Consider the following 19,923-nt stretch of genomic DNA (forward strand, 5'->3'; position numbering starts at 1 on the left):
AAGATTATTTCCTGTATTATCTTTTGGTAGGATGCTTGTCATTCTTGGCTGTTGAGCAAATATGCCAGCCTTGGTCAGGAATATCAGGCCAGGTCTTACCCATTCCAGCTGCGCACCTTCCTCTGAAGGCTACAGAATCAGTCTCCATTTCTCTAGGGCACACTGAGCCCTAATAGCTTTCCTGTGTGCAGCCTCTGCAAGGGGAAGTGTTCAAAGTTCCCTTTTTCCAGGGTAGCACTATGGCCATGTGGTTAGGGCACTCTCTGCAGTGTGAGCGACGAGGTTTTCAGCACCGCTACATGCCCCGGTTCCTTGGTGAGTTTACTAACCACGGAGGCTTCAGGGTAAGTTACTGAGCAAAACGCATTAGTGCTACCTTCCTTAGCAGTCTCCTTAAAGAAAATGCAAACTCAACCCTTTTTTCAAAGTACTCTGGAGCAAAAATTTAATCTTGCTCCCCATGCAATCTCTTGTTAGTTTGCTATACTAAAGAGAAGTTTAATCCAATTCTTGTATGGCATTTATTTCCTTCTTTTTCAGATTTACCTCCACCCCAGAGCAATGTCCTGCTATGATCTGTGTCCCCCCACCCCCTGTGGCCCAACCCCACTTGCCAACAGCTGCAACGAGCCCTGTGTGCGGCAGTGCCAGGACTCAACAGTGGTGATCCAGCCCTCTCCTGTAGTGGTTACCCTGCCTGGCCCCATCCTCAGCTCCTTCCCCCAGAACACCGCTGTGGGATCCTCGGCATCTGCAGCTGTGGGGAGCGCTCTCAGTGCCGGGGGGGTTCCCATCTCCTCTGGCAGCTCCTTGGGATTTGGGAGCTTTGGCTATGCAGGCCTGGGCAGTGGGTACAGCCGGCCCTACCGTCGCTACAACACCTACCGCAGTGGCTTCTGTGGGCCTTGTTAAAGCATGAAGAGCAAGTATGAAGAAATGACCAGAAACGCTGAAGCACAACCTGATGCAGGAGAGAGCTCATGGCCATGGTTTTCAGATGTGATGTTAGGCACCCACAACTCCACCTGAAGTGCATGGAGCTGTGGGAGCTTGGCATCTCCTAAAATCAGGCCTTTGCTTGTCTTTTTTTATGCTTTACTTTATATTTCTGATCAGATGTCTTGTTGTCTTATGCTTTTTTTTTTGTATTTGATAATGACTAGGTAAAATATGTAATTATTAGAAGTTGTTATGCATGACTGAATTAGTACAGTCCATTTAAGTTACAAAGAAGGAAGATATAATTTTGCTGAGTGTGTCACTGTGAGAGAGATGAGTGGGTACTGTCCTTACTGGACCTTGGAAATGTATTCCTTACACTTTACATTGCTTCCTTCCATTCCTCAGCCTCATTAAATTTGTGCTGCATCATATTCTGAGTCTGCCTGTGTTTCTTTCTACTCTCAGCCCATTTTCCAGCCTGTCTGAGGTGAAACAGGTCTGTTTGCACGTCATCCATGCCAGAAACTATTGTGCAAATATCTTCAAACCAATTGCTAAATGGGAATGAGACAGATTTCAGTTGTGGACAACTTTTCCTTTTTTTCTATATATGGTAAATTTTGCTGAAGAAAATTTGTCAAAGGCTAGAAACAGATGAGGTTCCCCTGCAATGGTTATGCCTTCTGTTGTAGCATAAGGAGGTAATCTTAAAGTAAGCAAGCTGTTTCTGCTTACTTTCTTTAAACACCCTTTACCTATTGCACTATGGAGATTGAAATGGGCCCTTTAACTGTTTTGATATCAATTTTCTATGAAAAATTGTTCATTTGACATAGATTTCTTCGAAGAGGGATGAGAATGGAGGAATAAGCTCACCTGAGAAAGAGGATGAGGTCCCCTTCAATGAGAAATAGCCTAAATTCAGGGAAAAGTTCACTGATGGAAATCATATTTCTCCTCATCCTTCTGTAGACGTAAGCAAGAAGAGGGCAGAGGGGTAGAGATACTGAAGGAAAATCTGGAGGAATATGAGGAACACTAGAAATTATGGGGGGTGCTGAAGTGTTACCTCCACTCATCTGTTCACAGTTTGATCTACAAACTGGAAGGAGATTGCAACTTTTTTAACCTATCTGTGATACTTAAGAGGAACCCTTTAAAAGAAAGGAGTGCTTATGCTTGTCTTGAGAGCACCTGAGCTTGCTAAGGGTGAAGGTGGAAGGAGAGAGGTGGCAAGCTGCTGCAACCCCTTGAGTGCACCTTGATGGGTGCAGCAGAACTCTTGGCAACTGTGAGCAGACTCCAGCAAGTGGTGGAGTTGAGGAAGAGAAGGCTATATGACGTTTTTGCAAAGGAATTAGCCATTGAAGTTTGCTGGCTTGGGACATGTATTTGTGAGAGAGAAATTAAAAGATTTTGAGTTCTATCCCTTTCTCACTGTGTCTTTATATACTTAGATCTATCTATTGTGCCTAGCAGATCTGAACTTTATATGGCATTGCTTTGTCCTAGCATGGTTGTCTGTGTTGTAATAAAGGAGGTCTTTAGAGACTGGGAGCTTTGGTCCCTGAGGGAAATAGGCTTGAAAAGTTCTATGTGAAAGCTCTGGGTGATTCAGTGTTCTGTCTCCCCACACAGCTCACAGCCTGCTATCTGTGAAATTTCTTACTTGGAATCTTTGTACAGACTGATGCTGAACTATAATTAAGGCCAGAGAAAGATGTTGACAAAGTTATATTGACTACAGTCATTACTGAAGCTAAATTAAAGGAGGTACATCAGTTCGATGAAAGAATCCATAATTTCAAGGAGTAAGTTTTCTTAATTAACAACAGAAGAGAATAGAAAGTTAGCAGTTTGATAATACAATACAGCAGAAGGCTAGTCCGAATTTAATGTATAATATGATTTTTTGCTGTCTCAACTGAAGCTATTACTTGATTAAAGGGGATTCATTCCAAAGAAATCATTCTTCATTTACAGTTGCAGCAAAATAACTTTCTCTTATGGAGTTCAATCTGCCTATCTAGCACAACAAAGGAGTTACAATTGCACAGTAGCAATGTGACTGGAGAGTCATGGCTAAGGCACTAGAGTTCAAGTATCTCTAACATATCCAGGTGGAAAGACAGCATCTTTGCTCCCTAAAAAAATACATTTTATTACTGTTGTAATCTCCTTCTGCAACTCTCTGTTAAGTTTTAATCTAATTGACTGCATTAAACCCCTCTGCAGATGTAACCTCTGTGCTTATAAAGTCTTGCTGAAGTTGGGATATTTCCTTTGTGTATTCAGAAAGGAGAAAGGTCTGGTATGTTGCTTATTTATTTAACACAAACAAACAAACAAACAAACAAAAACCTAAAGCATGATTCCCTCCCTTAATTCATATCACAGACTGCCTTTTTTTGTAATAAAATTACTGTAGCAGCAAATGTTGCATCATCCTAAAAGTGAAAGTTTTATTCAGTGCTGCAGAATATGAGCTACATTATTGTGTTCTGAATAAATTTTCTAGACAAGACAAGCTGCTTTTCAAATTACTACTCTGTTGGCTTTGGAAACGTCACCCCATGTTAGATTGGGGCTTATGTAATTGGGCAGCAGGTGTGCAATAACACAGTACCAGACTACAACAGCAGCATAAAAAATAGCACATGATACATGCTCTGAAACAAACAAACAAACAAACAAAAAAGTCATTATCTTCTTTCTAGACTGATAAATTTCCATCTGTTAATCTCTGAACAGATTGAAGAATTTGGGCCCATGGATGGAAGTGGGACACTCTCTTTGGTCTTGCTGTCTGTAAAGGCATATTTCAATGCCAAACTTTATGAAACTGAAACCAAAATTATAGTGTCTGCTGTGCCTGCAGGGATTAGAGAAGACAGAAAGGTTCTGAAAGATGAGAGCTTTTATAGCTTTCTCAGGCTCCCTGGAGGACCCAAGACATTCTTGCACACTTACTAACTAGGTCTTGCATTTTTATTTATTTTTTTAATTCTTCTCTTTTTGCATATGGCTGTGTTCCAACTAGTAAAATTGTTTTGTTTACTGTTTATGTTTATTGCCTGGACTTATCCTGGTGTTAGATGAAAACCATGATCCATGATGTCTCTTTCATCTTTATGGTTTGCATCCTTTAAATCTGTCTGGCTCCATAATACAAACTCCACCTTCCCAAGATGTGGATGAGTCAAAATTCAATTTGGTTAGGAATTTTGTCTGCTCTTCAACATTTTGGTCACACTGGTTCATGGGAGCAATGTCACAGCAAGAACTTTTAATTTAAGACTCGAGTGTGCAATTTCATCCCTGATAAGTGACTGCGAGATTTAGGTTTGCTACTCTTTGTAATATTCCAATAAGCAATATCCCAAAGTTCCTGGGATGATGAGATTGAATCAGTGGAGCTAATTTGACACATGAACACCTTCGGGAGAGAAATTGTGACTCTCTTATCATCACCATACCTTTTGATAAGCTTTATTTTTATTATTTATTTATTTATTTTTAATACATGCTTCTATCATGGTCAAGAAATGGCTACTTCTACAAAGGAATATGTATTTTAACATTCTGATACCACAGGGGTTTGTTTTTATGTGTGTATTGGTAAGGGTATTGGAGAATAAATAATAAATCTCAAGGGACAGAAGAGCTTCAGACAGTAGTGTCACTGGTTGGGGCAATATGGGTAATGTCATCTCATACCTAAGGACATCCAGTGACTGATGATTGGAATGAGATTTTTGAAGCATGTGATTTTATGCAAACAGATTAAATTTTGAGGAAAAAATTGAATGACTCCAGCTTCTGAAGCCATATAATGTGATGCAGTTTGGGAGCTTTATCAGTAATCCTGGTCACATTTTGAACACCAACTATGTTCAAATAATGTCACACACCTTCAAATCTTCTGTTAAGTCAATATTTGCATGTCTGAGCCATTGATGAAATTTTTTTGTGAACTCTGAAGACCTTTGTTCTTGAAAACTGTGCAATCAGCATTTATTTCCCAGGAGATCTTCATGAAGATACTAACACTTAAGATATAATTTACATGTCTCTAAGTGATTTAAACATTAGGAGTAGGAGATTGGAGTGTTGATCTCTGCCCTAAAGTCTGTTTATGCATTGTATACAATTACTGCTTAATCTAAAAATTGTCTTTGAAAAAGAAATTGAAATGTTGCACGTTGCAACATTCTTTAAGACCATGCAAAATGAAAACAAAGTTATTCGCTTTCAAGAAAGGAAAAAAAAAAAAATACACTTCTGTAGGTAGCTACCATTAATTTGGAGTATAATTTTGTATAATATTGGAAGACATGGTAGGGGAAAAGATTTATGTAGCTGCACATGTAAAACCTGTGACTTTAATGACCCCATAGGTAAGCCTGCTCAAAACTTTGAGTGTCGGTGTCTCTGACTAGCCAAAAATTCACATGCATCCTCAATTTGACCTGAGCTGTTTTTCCTAGAGTTTGATGTAGGAATAAAGTTAAAACTGCAGACTCCTTAGATTAAGGATGTTGATGCTCAGTCTCCAAATTGAAGACCTGGATCTCAAATTCCTTCACGGAAATGCACTAGCTTATGTTAAATGAATAGATAAAACTGCCGACACTCTTTCATCCTGTCTCCTGAGTCAAGGAAGTAAAATAATATTTTCCCTTAAATAATAATTCCCTGGAAGTACTTTTGAGGGTGCTAAAGTGGAATCAACTCTGCTAAGGGTTTTCTGTAGCAACATGGTTATCTGAGTGTGTGCAGCTGCACGGCTGCTTAAGAGGAAATTGCTCCGGTTCTAAGTCAGAGCCAGAGGTGTGAGCAACTTATGGTCTTTGTAAAGTGCAAGGGGGAAGTCACGGGGGAGTTTTTATCATATGCATCTTTCCTAATATATTTATTCATCTCTGTCAAATGATGTGCACGGCATATATTGTCCTTAGGATGCAAAATCATTTCCTTAGTAGCTGAGATGAATCAGTTGATCTGACCAGGAATTAACAGGGCTCATAAGATGTTTAAGATAAAAGAAACTTCTATAGTGGAATGCATATGTTATGATGAGGAAATTAAAACAAGGCAACAGCAAGGAAAAATAAATTATCAGCTGGGAATATTTTGCATAGAAGAAGTCTTTAGCAAAAGTCCTCAGGCACTCAGGGACAGAGTATAAAAGCCAGCACAGTGCAAGTTGCTGCCATCCACATCTATTTTATTCTCCTTGGTGAAAGGGTAAGTCTGAATCTTTCTATGTCCTGAATGATTTTTTATTTTTACACTGGCCTGTTTTATACCAGTCTAAGGTTTATGCTCTTCATCAGCGTGTGTGGGAGACCTGCAAGTAGCTCTTCCCATGCAGGGAGGCAGCTGGTCTTTGAAGGGTGGCAATTGCTGGGCACAGGACATCACTCATTTTTCAGTTGGGTCACTGGAGCATTCAGTCCCAAGATGCTGAAATCACTGCATGTGAATTGCTTAGCAACTAGAATTGGGTGTGGAGAACCTGCACAAAGATTTTTGGCTCTTGGAGCTTTATCTGAAGGTAGAGAGGTATGTGGACTTGAATTTTTCAAAAGCGTGCTGAGTAATATTGAAAGTATATCCTTTCTTGCACCAGGATACCAGGAAAAATAATCCTTCTCCATGCCTAAGTACTTTGGGATCAAAAACATTTGAATTGTCTCCTTCTAAAATGCTCTGTATACTTTGGCACTAGATCTACATAGCAGCACCTCAGTAGCCTGTAACTGAAATATCAGCACAGCTCCCATCTATTTTTTCTTATCAAATAATATGGGACAATGTCAGCTTCCATTTCTTCCTTTAATAAACAGGCTGAAAGTTGCTTTCTCTTCAAGACTGATATATGAGGAAATAAGCACAAAGGACAGGGGAAGAGTAGGTGTTAGGTAAAATATTTGTTGTTTTGCTGTTTAAGAGGCAAGCTTATATGCGGAGAGGATACTGCCACATTATCAGGTTATGCTCCTCACTTATCCCTGCTGAGGAATTTTATCTTCTTCTCTCTATTGTGGAACAAATCACAACATGGTACAAAGTTTCTCATAACTGTATGGTCAGGACATCACAAATACTGACCCTTACTTCCTACCTACTGCAGGTTCCATACAACCTAGGGAGTATTGTGAGAAATGAGCTACCAGGGACTGCTCAGGATCAGGCAGAACTGCCCCTTGAGCTGTCCTCTGTAATGGACACTAGTCTGGGTTTCACTGAAATCCCCTTTCGATCCAAGACTGACACATCATTATTTTCTCCCCACAGTCTCTAGTTAGCTTTTGGTACTCTCCAGCATCTCAGCAGCTCAGTTACATAACTATAATTACAATTTTTTCCTGTACTTACTGTCTTCTCTATGTTTCAGATTTACCTCCGTCCCACAGCCATGTCCTGCTATGACCTCTGTCCTTCCAATCCCTGTGGCCCAACCCCGCTTGCCAACAGCTGCAACCAGCCCTGTGTGCGGCAGTGCCAGGACTCAACTTATGTGATCCAGCCCTCTCCCGTGGTGGTGACCCTGCCCGGCCCCATCCTCAGCTCCTTCCCCCAGAACACCACTGTGGGATCCTCGGCGTCTGCAGCTGTGGGGGATGCTCTCAGTGCTGGGGGGGTCCCCATCTCCTCTGGAAGCTCCTTGGGACTTGGGGGCCTTGGCTATTCAGGCCTGGGTGGCCTTTATGGGAGGTCCTACCGTCGCTACAACCGCCGTGGGAGCTGTGGGCCGTGCTAAAGCCCCAAGGAAAAACCACAGAGAAAAGGAACCAGAAGCTTAAAAGCATGATCCAGACACAGGACAGAGTTCATGACCATGGCCTTACACTAGCTGACCACCCTCAGCTTTTTCCTGAGCTAATGGGACTGCAGGAGCTTGGCATTTCTGATTTAATGCCTTTCTCTGTTATCAATGAGGTGAAAAATGTAACTTTGATTGCTGCATATTGGCATTGGGTGTCCAGCCGTAAAGCATTGCCTTGAAATGTATGATTAGTTTTATCCAAATTGAAACCTATTGCTTTCCTGTGCTGTATATTTTATTTTATTTTTTAGTTATTCTACTTGCTCATTAAACTTATGGTGCATCATAAACATATCCTCTGATGTTTTTCCTTTCTTCTTTTCTTTTGAGCTCTTTTTTTTGGATAAATTTGTCAGTTTATAATTTGTCAGTACCAGGCAGATCTTCATTTAAATCATACCATAACAATTAGTGAGGAGATAATTAAAGACACATGTAAACCGTGAGTAATACCTGTTTTCTGATAAGGTGTTTTTCCTTAGCCACACTTCTTTCAGAACAATATTAAATATTCATTCCTGGCTAACAAACAGTGGGTAAAACAGGTGGGGAAATCTAATCCTGTCTTACAGGCAATGTCCTTTCATCTCTTGCTGTTCCAGTTCCTTAGAGCTCGTAAAATCCCAGCAACCTCCTCTATTATTTTCCTGACTCATTTTTTAACTCTATGGAGAATTAACATTAAGAAAAATGGCAGTAAATAACAGCAAAAACATTAAAAATTAACAAATTAGATAAGAAAATTATGTATGATTCTTCCTTTGTTTGCTTGTTTGTTTAGGAATACTGAAATTAAGGGGTAATTGGTTACTAAATTATGTAGTGATTAGGGGACCTTTGAGGTGTCACCAGAAATCCTCAGAGCAATAACAGTTACCCCTCCTGTTCTAAACCTTGGGGAAGATAATGACTTCTGAATTGCTAAACAAATATTCATTAACACAATGCTGATGCCTTAAGGATCTCAATTAAAATTTCATTCTACAATTTGAAAAGACATGGAGCAGGGCAGATTTTATGATAAGTTAACTCAGCACACTAGGGAGTTAATTTTGCTCCCAGAGGAGTCTGAGGGACAAATGAAAACCAAGGAGTCTCACATGCAACACCACGGGACTTTATTGTGACAGGGAAGCATAGCAGGCAAATACAGAAACTCAAGGTGATCCAAGAGGAAAGGCATGATGCAAGTACTGCGTCGTGGGTACTGGTGCCCTGCTCAGGGCCCCAGGGCCAGTCGAGGTGGCAGGAGGCTGCAGGGGACGCTGAGGAGGCAGCCAGGGCACACTGTGGCACAGGGCAGTGGGACACTGGGCACACAGCCACCTCCAGTCCCCGTGCCCCGGCAGATGATGGGTGCTGCTGGTCCCTAGGGCTCTTGCTCTGTGTCCCCATGCCAGGGTCCTTGCTTCAGGGCTGTCGCTGGCTCTGGGCATGGCTGTGGTGGCCTTAGAAAGACCCACAGCTACCGCGGCGGGACCTTCTCCACCTGGTACCAGGGAGGCAATAGCCCATGCCACAGGAGGAGAGGCCAGAGCTGTAGGACCTGCCAAAATTGCCAAAGCCACTAGAGCCATACAGGCCCCCGTAGCCCAGGGAGCCCCCGTAGCTCAAGTCATCCCCATAACCTAGGCAGCTCCCATAGCCCTGGGACCCGCCGTAGCCCCCCAGGCCAAAGTTGCTCCCATAGCCCTGGGACCCGCCGTAGCCCCCCAGGCCAAAGGAGCTCCCATAGCCCTGGGACCCGCCGTAGCCCCCCAGGCCAAAGGAGCCCCTATAGCCCTGGGAGCTGCCATAGCCCCCCAAGCCCAGAGAGCCCCCGTAGCCCTGGAACCCCCCCAGGCCAAAGGAGCCCCCAAAGCCTTGGGACCCTCCAAAACCAAAGGGGCCCCCATAGCCCAGGGAGCCCCCATAGCCCAGGTTGCTTCGGGAGCTGAAGGAGCCTCCCAGAGTGGTTGGGCCCGAGGATCCCACAATGCTCTCCTGAGGAAAAGAGCTGAGCACAGGGCCCGGGACTGTCACCACCGCCGGCGGGGGGATGATCACAGCTCTGGAGGGGGGACACTGCTGCACGCAGGGCTCGTTGTAGCTCTCGGCAATTGGCTGAGGGCAGGTCACCCCGTACGGTCTGTAGGACTCCATGGAGCAAGACATCCTTCTTGTGATGGTTGTGAGTCTGCAGTGCACAGTAGAAAGCAGGTTTAAGGTAAATGGACAAGCCTTAGAGCTGCACTATGAGGAGGTGAACCAAGATTTCTAAGTGTTGGATGCATTTCTGAATCAGCAGAAGTTAAGAGTGAATGTACATATATAACAAATGAAACTCTTTCTTGTATCAACTGCCCTTATTTTATGTTTAAGCTTTAATCTTATCATGACCAGCTTTGTAAAAAATCTGATGTGAAACAGAAATTCTGTTCTGGAGAAATTACTAGTGCCAGACTGGAGTTACTCAGTGATCTGTCTCCAGCATTTTGTACTGCTGAGGAAGCACTCTCAAGGTATAAGAACCAGGGAAAAAGAAGTCAGTATGAATAGGAGAAAAATCTCATTGCCTTATTTGTTAATTCAGGCTTCCTAAGACACTTCAAGTATTTGTATTTTTCTAGTTTGAAGATTTACTTCCTCTCCTAATGCAGTGGCTCCTGATGTTCTCTCTGGACAGATTGATTTTCAGCATGAAACAAAGGGCATAAGTCTGTGATCACAAATGCAGGAATCATCTCCATGACAAAAGCATTGTAAAAATAAAAAGTAATGGTAGTAGAAAGACTAAGTGGAAACCATGCTTACCTTGTTTGCTGCAGAGACTGAGGCAAGAGAAGTGGATAGAAGGGCTGCAGGTAACATGAGCTTTTATATGCTTCTTCAGCTGGTGTCTTTAAGCCATCATTTGTGCCTCTGGTCCTAATTTGTTACAAAACAAACATGATAGTGGGAGCTTTAATATTGCCTTGTCAGCACTGTCCCTCCCAAGAGTTACTATGGGTGTGATACAATGTTGATGACAATCAGTTATCTGTGATTTTCATTTTAGAGGATTTATGAAACTTGGATCCAAAGGGTTGCATCCTGTACAGTCATTGACTGAAAGCCAGAGCAAGAAACATGCGTCATGTTAGTCCCATTTTAATGTTTGGAATAGTACCTGCATGGCATGGGGCCCTTTCTGTGCCATGTGCAAGAACTAGGTGAAGGTCATCCAATGTGAGCTAGACATTCAGCTCTGAGAAGACACAAGTTCTCCTCACACAGAATCATGGAAGGGTTCAGTTTGGAATGGACCTCTGGAGGTCATCTGTTCCACGCCCCGGGCTCAAGTGTTTCCAGATGTTCAGGTGGAGCCTCCTGTGTTCCAGTTTGTGCCCATTTCCTATTGTCCTCTTCTTGCAGTCTGTTGGGGATATGTAAACATTCTGACAGATCAGGGCAAAGGGCTGATGTTTTGCAGGCTCACTCCTGATGGAATAGGTATTGTGGTCAGACACCACCTTGGTGTCTTTTGGTTGGGTACTGACAGGGTGGTCAGGCACTGGAACAGGCTCCCCAGGGCAGTGTTCATAGCAACAAGCCCGCTGGAGTTTAAGAAGTATTTGAACACCGCTCTCAGACGTAGGATTGGATTCTTTGGTGGTCCTGTATGGAGCCAGAAGTTTGAATTAATATGGGTCATTGTGGGTACCTTTCAACTTGGGAGATTCTGTGATTCTATGATTTGTATTGCTAGTAACGACAAGAGAGCAATAGGACATGACAAAGTTTCTAGCTTGTTTTAAGCTTTTTGTTTTATCTGTAACTAATTCAGGCTCGTTGATTTATAGCAACAACAGTCTCGTTGTTGCTATAAATACTAACTAAAACCCAGTGGAGCTGGCATTCATCTATTGAAAACTCTTCCAACATCATTCACTCAACTCTGCTGAGACAATTCAGATGACACCAGGTTAAAAGAGGAGTGGCTGATCTGAGAATGGCTGCTCTAGAGAAGCAGAAAAGGCCTTTTTGATGCCATCAGAACTGTTAATGGGGTCTCTGTCTAAAGCTTATAACCACTTGAAAATTTATTTTGGAATCTCACCTTATGCAAGTTAGAAATACATTTCAAAACAATCCTTATTTATTTATTTATTTATTTTTAATCCCCATCCCAGAAGTACTGAGCACTTAAGAAAAAAAGGGAAATTAAAATATATCCCTTTTAATAGTATTTTATTAATGGGATAATTCTGTGGTATCACACAATTATTTGCGAATCTGTTGTTCTCTAATTTAACAATATTTCAAAAGATAGGCTATAAATGACCTCTAAATCGTTAAATAGATGTACCTTTGAAGTGTCATCAGGATTTGCTGATAATAATGACAGGCACCTAGAAGATAATGACTTTAAGCTGCTTCACAAACACTCATTAATACTTAATGCTTGCAATTTCTGTTATAATCATACTAAATGAAGAAGGGCAGGATTTAGAAGCTCCCTTGTTATGAAACAGCATCATTCAAAAATATGCCAACCAACGTCACTCATTTTGCTTCCATAATCAGGCAGTGATTTTTAAATTTGACATTTGCAATGATTTAATTTTCATTCATAATGTCAAGCTCTTTATTCTATTAGATATTAACAAGTTTGGGGAGATTACGATGTTCATGCTACAGATGCAAATAGTAGCTTCATCTCCTTTTATGAGCCTGTATTTTGGTAACATGCCTGAAATGTCTAATATCTTAAATTCTAAGGAAAAAATAAGAACCCCCTTAACGGTTGCCTGAATTTTCAGACTGAACAAGTTATTTTCCCATGTTCTGAAAAACAAAGGGTCTCAAACTGATGTCCTAAATTCTCTGCTCTCATAGTCTCCAGATCTCATGCTGTCACCCCTACATGACCCCCTCTCTTATACATGAAGCCGTACATTATGACACAAGCACTTTGTCCACACACCTCTAAATTGATGCTCTTGCACAAGATTTGCATGCTGATGGTAGCACGTTGGTGTAGAACAATCCTACAACAATTGAATATGAATTTTTAGTAGGTGTTTGTGAAGCCTCTTATCATTCCTTGGAAGATCTGGAACATCTCTGAGATGTGTCACTGACATTTCAAAGACAACAGTAAAATAACAACAGAAGACTCTTTATAATTCATCAGTAATTAATGTCATTTGGGTTGCAAACAAAGACAAAAAAAAATATGTTTCTAAACCAGATGTGGATACCTGAAATTCTCCTTTCTACTACCTCTTTCCCGCCTTTTTATCCACTTTCAGTGTCTTTCACCTTCCAAAATGACTCCTAGTTGCTATTGTAACTATTTTCAAAAAATAAATAAATAAATAAATAAAGGCTGCTTTGAATGCTTTGAAGTGGCTGACTAGGCGATGCTTTGCCACTCCTTCTATACTTGAATATTTGTTGTTCTTCACTCTAAAGGTCTTGAGAGAGATATACAAAAAAAAAGTTTGTTCTTTTTGATAATTTTTTTAAACGATCTCTCCTCCAAATTCTCCAAATTTCTGATAGAGGTAGTTGCTATGTAAATTAAAGTAGTTTATTCAATGCATTCACTCCAGTAGCAACAATATTTACCACTGTATCTCTAGATATCTTTTATGGTCTCCCCTGAGTGCATTACACTGCAGGAAATCAACAGAGCTAGTGATTGGTCTATAATGAGATATTCCAGACCCCAGACCCAAATTATTCATAGGACCCATCATTTCCTATCCTGTGATGCAAATTCAGATGTCAGATTGGATTTGCCACACTGAGCAGCCCAAATGATGACAGTCATTGTAAGTACACTATCTGAAAAAAAAAAAAAAAAGTAAAACCTTTATATAGCAAATATTGACTAGTAGCAAACGTTATCTGTGACTTGTTTTTAACCAGTAAACCACATTGTAGTCATGTTACATAAAACATATATGTGTTATATAAAACTTAAAGTGTACTTAAATAACAGATCCACCAATGTTGGTGTTGGGCACTAGATGACTGCAAGATCCCATCATTCATAAATCCAATGCCCATGACTTGGTAATGGCATTGTATCACACCATTTTTTTCAATGATGGGAGTGGCAGTGCAAAGCAAGCAAAAATAAATCCCTCAATATCAAGGTTGTTTTGTTACTATGTAAGACCTAAGGCACAAAGGGTGTATCATATCCTGTAAGCAGTCTGAGAAATGTATAAAAGCTCTCCCTACTCCAAGCCTCACTATCCACTTCTCCTGGCTTATTCTCCTTGGTGAACAGGGTAAGTCCTATTTGGCTCAACCTCTGTCCTTCTAAATCATATGTGATGTTATGGAATGGCAGGCTTGGAGAACTGCAAGTGTTGGAAGGTCTCCTTACAACAAAATGGGCAATTTTATAATGTCATTTTCACTATCCATTTCCCAGGCATTTTAGTTCCAATTCAGGAGCTACATGCACTAGGAAATTTTAAGTATCACAGGGAGCATAATAAATACATCTTGTGGTAGCATTTGCCCCATAAGAACAAATGTTTCCACTTAGAAGTTGGGTGCTACTAGAGAAGCAATATGAACCTAGAGAAATGACTGGCTATAACTGACGCTTCCTTTCTTAACCTACTGTAAATATACTAGCAAATTTTAGTCTGTTTAAGCTGTGCTTATAAATTAGATTCATTAGATTCCTCATAGTGCAGCTCTAAGGCTTGTCCATTTACCTTAAACCTGCTTTCTACTGTGCACTGCAGACTCACAACCATCACAAGAAGGATGTCTTGCTCCATGGAGTCCTACAGACCGTACGGGGTGACCTGCCCTCAGCCAATTGCCGAGAGCTACAACGAGCCCTGCGTGCAGCAGTGTCCCCCCTCCAGAGCTGTGATCATCCCCCCGCCGGCGGTGGTGACAGTCCCGGGCCCTGTGCTCAGCTCTTTTCCTCAGGAGAGCATTGTGGGATCCTCGGGCCCAACCACTCTGGGAGGCTCCTTCAGCTCCCGAAGCAACCTGGGCTATGGGGGCTCCCTGGGCTATGGGGGCCCCTTTGGTTTTGGAGGGTCCCAAGGCTTTGGGGGCTCCTTTGGCCTGGGGGGGTTCCAGGGCTACGGGGGCTCTCTGGGCTTGGGGGGCTATGGCAGCTCCCAGGGCTATAGGGGCTCCTTTGGCCTGGGGGGCTACGGCGGGTCCCAGGGCTATGGGAGCTCCTTTGGCCTGGGGGGCTACGGCGGGTCCCAGGGCTATGGGAGCAACTTTGGCCTGGGGGGCTACGGCGGGTCCCAGGGCTATGGGAGCTGCCTAGGTTATGGGGATGACTTGAGCTACGGGGGCTCCCTGGGCTACGGGGGCCTGTATGGCTCTAGTGGCTTTGGCAATTTTGGCAGGTCCTACAGCTCTGGCCTCTCCTCCTGTGGCATGGGCTATTGCCTCCCTGGTACCAGGTGGAGAAGGTCCCGCCGCGGTAGCTGTGGGTCTTTCTAAGGCCACCACAGCCATGCCCAGAGCCAGCGACAGCCCTGAAGCAAGGACCCTGGCATGGGGACACAGAGCAAGAGCCCTAGGGACCAGCAGCACCCATCATCTGCCGGGGCACGGGGACTGGAGGTGGCTGTGTGCCCAGTGTCCCACTGCCCTGTGCCACAGTGTGCCCTGGCTGCCTCCTCAGCGTCCCCTGCAGCCTCCTGCCACCTCGACTGGCCCTGGGGCCCTGAGCAGGGCACCAGTACCCACGACGCAGTACTTGCATCATGCCTTTCCTCTTGGATCACCTTGAGTTTCTGTATTTGCCTGCTATGCTTCCCTGTCACAATAAAGTCCCGTGGTGTTGCATGTGAGACTCCTTGGTTTTCATTTGTCCCTCAGACTCCTCTGGGAGCAAAATTAGCTCTTGTACAGTGACATTGTATCTGGGTTCCCTCAGGAATCCAAACATCATGTGAAAAAATGAACTGTTGTTCAGCCTTTCATCCAATTATTAGGTGTGTCCATTTAATTTATTATTATTACTACTACTACTAATAATAATGATTATTGTTTTGCACGACTTTAGTCAATAGGTATGCTGCAGAACTGTCAGTGGCCTTAAAATGGCTTACACATCAGTTTCTGCATTTGTGTTTTTATGTTGAAACAAAACACACACATATCATGGTATTGTTGTGTGTGTGTGTGTGTGTGTTTTGTTTTTTTTTTCCTGTGCAGGAAATATTTATTTTATTTTATTTTATTTTATTTTATTTTATTTTATTTTATTTTATTTTATTTTATTTTAATCTTTTACAAGTTTTCCTGGTATATTATCCTTTGAAGGACAGGATGCATATTGTGAATTAATTGTGTGTTAAGCTCAGATGAGTTCATGGACCTGTTAACTGTTCTTGTTGTTGTAAGACAGCAGTAGACAAATGAACAAGAGGAAAAGCCCACCAATGTTAAGAGTGGGATTTGTGCAAGCTTTGTGAGCTATTTTGCCTTTCAGTGATGGGTGTGGAAACTTGATACCAAGAGCTGAACTTCCCAACCTGTAAGACTGTTACAAAGACATGACTGTGTCTGTGGGAGCAGAAATCTGATTGCATTGTGCATCAAAACTGCAAAGACAGTGAAAGTTGGAGGAAAACTACATAAAATTCATTGACATAGTTTAAAATCCCTGCATTTTTTAAATTAATCTGTGAGAAATATCCTCAACCAGCATAAAATGAGAAACGAGACAGAAGGAATTTAGATAATCTGTAGTGTTTAATGCGTCATCAACAGGGATGCTCCTGCTGCCTTGGCCTGCAGCTACTTTAGAGGAGCTGGCTGTACCAGTGGGAGGAGAAGTGGGAGGAGAAGGGGCTGGAGTACCTGTTGCTGAGGGTGGAGAGGGCTGAGCTCCCAGACCTGCAGCCAAAAAGTGCCCCAGAGTCATAGAGAGTCCTGCTGCAGAGGCTCCCCAGGCCAATGCATGCCCCAGAGGTGGAAGAGCCCCCAAAGGCGGGTGCTCTGGAGGAGGCCACCATGGATTTCTGGGGGAAGGATCTGAGGATGGGGCCAGGGAAGGTGATGACGATGGGGGGGGTGGCTGGATGAAGGCTGTTGAGTCGGGGCACTGCTGCGCACACAGCTCGTTGCAGCTCTCAGAGATGGGCTGGGGGATGGCAACACTGGTTTTCAGTGAGTACAGGTCGTTGGAAGCCATCTTGCAGGATGAAGGTCAGACTGCAAGCCCCAAGATGTGGCTTTGCTTGAAATAGGAGTGTTACTCCTGGAATGCCACTGAACACAGCTGAAAAAGTGATCATTTATTAGATGAATCTTAAACTTCATAGAATATTAAAATAATGATCTGAAATAACATTGTTTTCATCTGTGATTTTTAACCTTCTTGACTAAGAATATCCAAATTTTGTTTATGAGGAATGAGTTTCTGCATTTGCACCCATTCCCCCTAATCTTACATTCACCCTTGCTTTCACTAACAGAATAGTCACAGAGATAAACCGCCTAATGCTGCTCAAAATCCGAGTATGGCTATAGAAAACACAAGAAATCTAAAAACCATACTCACTAAGCTCAGCAAGGTGAATAAGCCACAAAAAATGCCTGAATGTACTCAGGGGCTTATATAGAGTTTCTTGGCATGACTTCAGGATTTGAAACTCATTTGGCACTTGGCTGCTAACAGAAATTGTTTAACAGTTCTGTATGTTGAAATTTTTGTGGTTGTCATAGTTATAATTTTATTCAAAGTCTCATATCATGTGATGGATTTCTTTAATCTTAGTTCTTAATTGGCTAGTGTAATTCCTACTATCATTACAGTGACCTGACTGGAATTACCATGTGCATTAAGCTGACTCTACATGTTACCTTGTCCTTCATGAATTTGTCATAAGTAGGTCTGCTCAAAGATTTTGTAAGACTCAGCTTTGGCTGACATGCACATTTTTCCTTAACAGCCCTCAAAATTTATCTGGTAACCTTGTTGCAGGAAGAATGAAGCTTAGCATAGGACTACCTAGGAATCTGAGTTTTCCATCCCAAACTTTAACAGACCTTGTTCACCTCAGATGAGTTTTGAGTGATCATGAATATTAACAGAGATCCTACAGTACACACTGTTATTCACCAACAGCTTTCCACAGAGAGGAACAGTCTTTTGATCTACCTATAAATGTGCCAGCTCAATCATACGTAAAAAAATAATTTTGCTTCACTACAAGAGTTTAAATGTGCGTTGAAATTCAGCTTTAAAGGAGCCCACTGTTCTGCTGACAGTGATTTGTGTTAGGAAGTCAAAGAAATCACCAGCCAGATGTATGTAAAGTCCCACCGCTGCCCAAGATGAACCAAAACAGGTATGACTCCAAGGAGAAAAGCAAAAAAGCAGATGCAGTTTTTGGTAGATGATGTTGGCATTAAACCTTACCAAGTATGTTCTGGGGCTACTTGAAAAAAAAAAAAAAAAAGTACGTTGTAGTGATTTCACAAACTTTAATTGGTGTTCAACCTAGCTAATATTTAATGTCATGTTAATGTATGAAAATGTGTTAGTGATTTAGACACTTCAGTGTTACACAATTACATCACTTTTATGTACAGGTATCAAGGTGGTGCATGCCATTACTTTAATTAGAACACCATTGGAAATCCTGGCTGTCATAGGTCAACATTAACACAGCTTTTCTTTTACATCGTTAAAAAAAATCTCAAGCAGATGTCACACATGGTGTGTATCAGATGAAAAAATACCTGTATTTAAATCTATACTTTGCAGAAAGAAACTCTACATACATTTGTGATTGTTTATCTTTCCCCCCCCCCCATGCTTTTACAGAGGATAGCCTGTATTTTCTATTCCAGCTCTAATGTTTTTATCCATGTCCAAGATATTCTATGTATTCTTCCAATTGGCAACACTGAGAAGATGCCCAGAGCTGATCTGGACTTAATTCCTGCAGTACCTATGCTGAATATTTCTAGTTTTGATACATCTTGACTCTTTTTTTTTTTTTTTTTTTTTTTTTTCTCTTCATGTAAAAAAATGGATTAGATTTCTGATTTTTTTTTTCTCCTTGGAATTTGGTAAGACTTGTGGCTGCGGAAGAAAGTAGAAAAAACTGCTGGCTAAAAATCAGTGTTTTCCAATAAGCCATGCCTTGCATTTATTGCAGGGGAAGACAAAAATCTCTCTTCAGGCATAGAAAGTGTATTACTGCAGTCTACATTTTACCCACTCTCTAAGGATGACTTCCTTGCCCACATTTATAGTTTACCATGATGTTTACAAATCAGAGCAAGTTGTGCCTTATTACTCTCTCTGGGCAACAAGCCCTCCCCACATCCAAGACCTCCATTTCCTCTCTCCACTTGCTAGCCTTACTTTCTGTATAAAAACATTGTTATTTAAATGTTCTTCCAATTCTAAAATGTCTTATGGGGGTTCCTGTGGGAAAAAAAGGAAAAAAAAAAGTGATTACTACAGATTTTCTCAGGCTTCTAAGGAACAAAGGATATCAAAGCAGTTTAGAAACACTGACTAATGATTTATGCAAGTAGACTGTTTTGTTATAATGCAATGTGCGTGTCCCAGGGGTGAGTAATAGCATCAGGCTAAACAGAGAGCCCTATCGCTCCCCTAATCAGAATATGGTCTGTAGCTGCTGGAGCTGGCCAGCTCTGTCTCTGCCCTACTTTCCCTTTTGTGTCATCCAGAGCAGTCTGCTCTTCTCCCAGCGTGTCAACAAACATCTTGAGCAGCAGCGTGGATCCTGCATTACAAACTTACTATTCTTTCCATTGTCTCTGTAGATTTCTAAGCAACTAGGAAGGGTGAAGTTGTAAAGCTGGATGATAAAGAAGTGAGATTAAGAGAGTTGAAAGGGGATGTTTTAAAAACCGAATATCATTCCTGCACTTTAAATAAGAGGCAGAAGTATTTTAATAGTCTGGAGTTATTATCATCTTAAAACAACTCTTTAAACTGTAGCTGTGTGTCAAATATTATTACTAGAGAACATTCTGAACCTGTTTTCATAGTGGATGCAGAAAGTGAAGGTTTTATAAAATACCAGGAGCATCACCCAGAGGTAACTCATTATGCATTCTAAAGAATATAGATTACTGTATGATAATGAAAATCAACTATAGATATCACAGAAGAAAGGAGAAAAAAATGTACAGCAGCA

The 19,923-nt window shown here is 41.8% G+C and overlaps 4 protein-coding genes across 4 annotated transcripts in view; 3 read left to right on the top strand and 1 right to left on the bottom strand.

Annotated features, from left to right (window-relative positions):
- Positions 1–561: 561 nt before the first annotated feature.
- LOC311219945 (feather keratin 1-like) lies at positions 562–912 on the top strand (the record flags this gene model as incomplete). Its single annotated transcript, XM_084303301.1, has 1 exon — positions 562–912. The coding sequence occupies one exon, from the start codon at positions 562–564 to the stop codon at positions 910–912; it is 351 nt and encodes a 116-aa protein (XP_084159427.1).
- A 6,451-nt stretch (positions 913–7,363) lies between these two features.
- LOC311219722 (scale keratin-like) overlaps positions 7,364–19,923 on the top strand; it is a gene marked incomplete at both ends in the record, with an annotated part of 123,165 nt that continues 110,605 nt past the window's right edge. The window contains one exon of the mRNA XM_084302999.1: positions 7,364–7,528. Coding sequence (XP_084159125.1) covers positions 7,364–7,528 — 165 coding nt within the window. The remainder of the gene's footprint in view (positions 7,529–19,923) is intronic.
- On the bottom strand, positions 9,224–9,928 carry LOC311219841 (uncharacterized protein; the record flags this gene model as incomplete). The annotated part of the gene is made up of 1 exon (XM_084303127.1): positions 9,224–9,928. The coding sequence occupies one exon, from the start codon at positions 9,926–9,928 to the stop codon at positions 9,224–9,226; it is 705 nt and encodes a 234-aa protein (XP_084159253.1).
- LOC311219920 (uncharacterized protein) lies at positions 14,528–15,232 on the top strand (the record flags this gene model as incomplete). The annotated part of the gene is made up of 1 exon (XM_084303277.1): positions 14,528–15,232. The coding sequence occupies one exon, from the start codon at positions 14,528–14,530 to the stop codon at positions 15,230–15,232; it is 705 nt and encodes a 234-aa protein (XP_084159403.1).

The sequence above is a fragment of the Netta rufina genome (assembly GCF_964035555.1).
Source record: "Netta rufina genome assembly, chromosome: 29".
Lineage (NCBI taxonomy): Eukaryota > Metazoa > Chordata > Aves > Anseriformes > Anatidae > Netta > Netta rufina.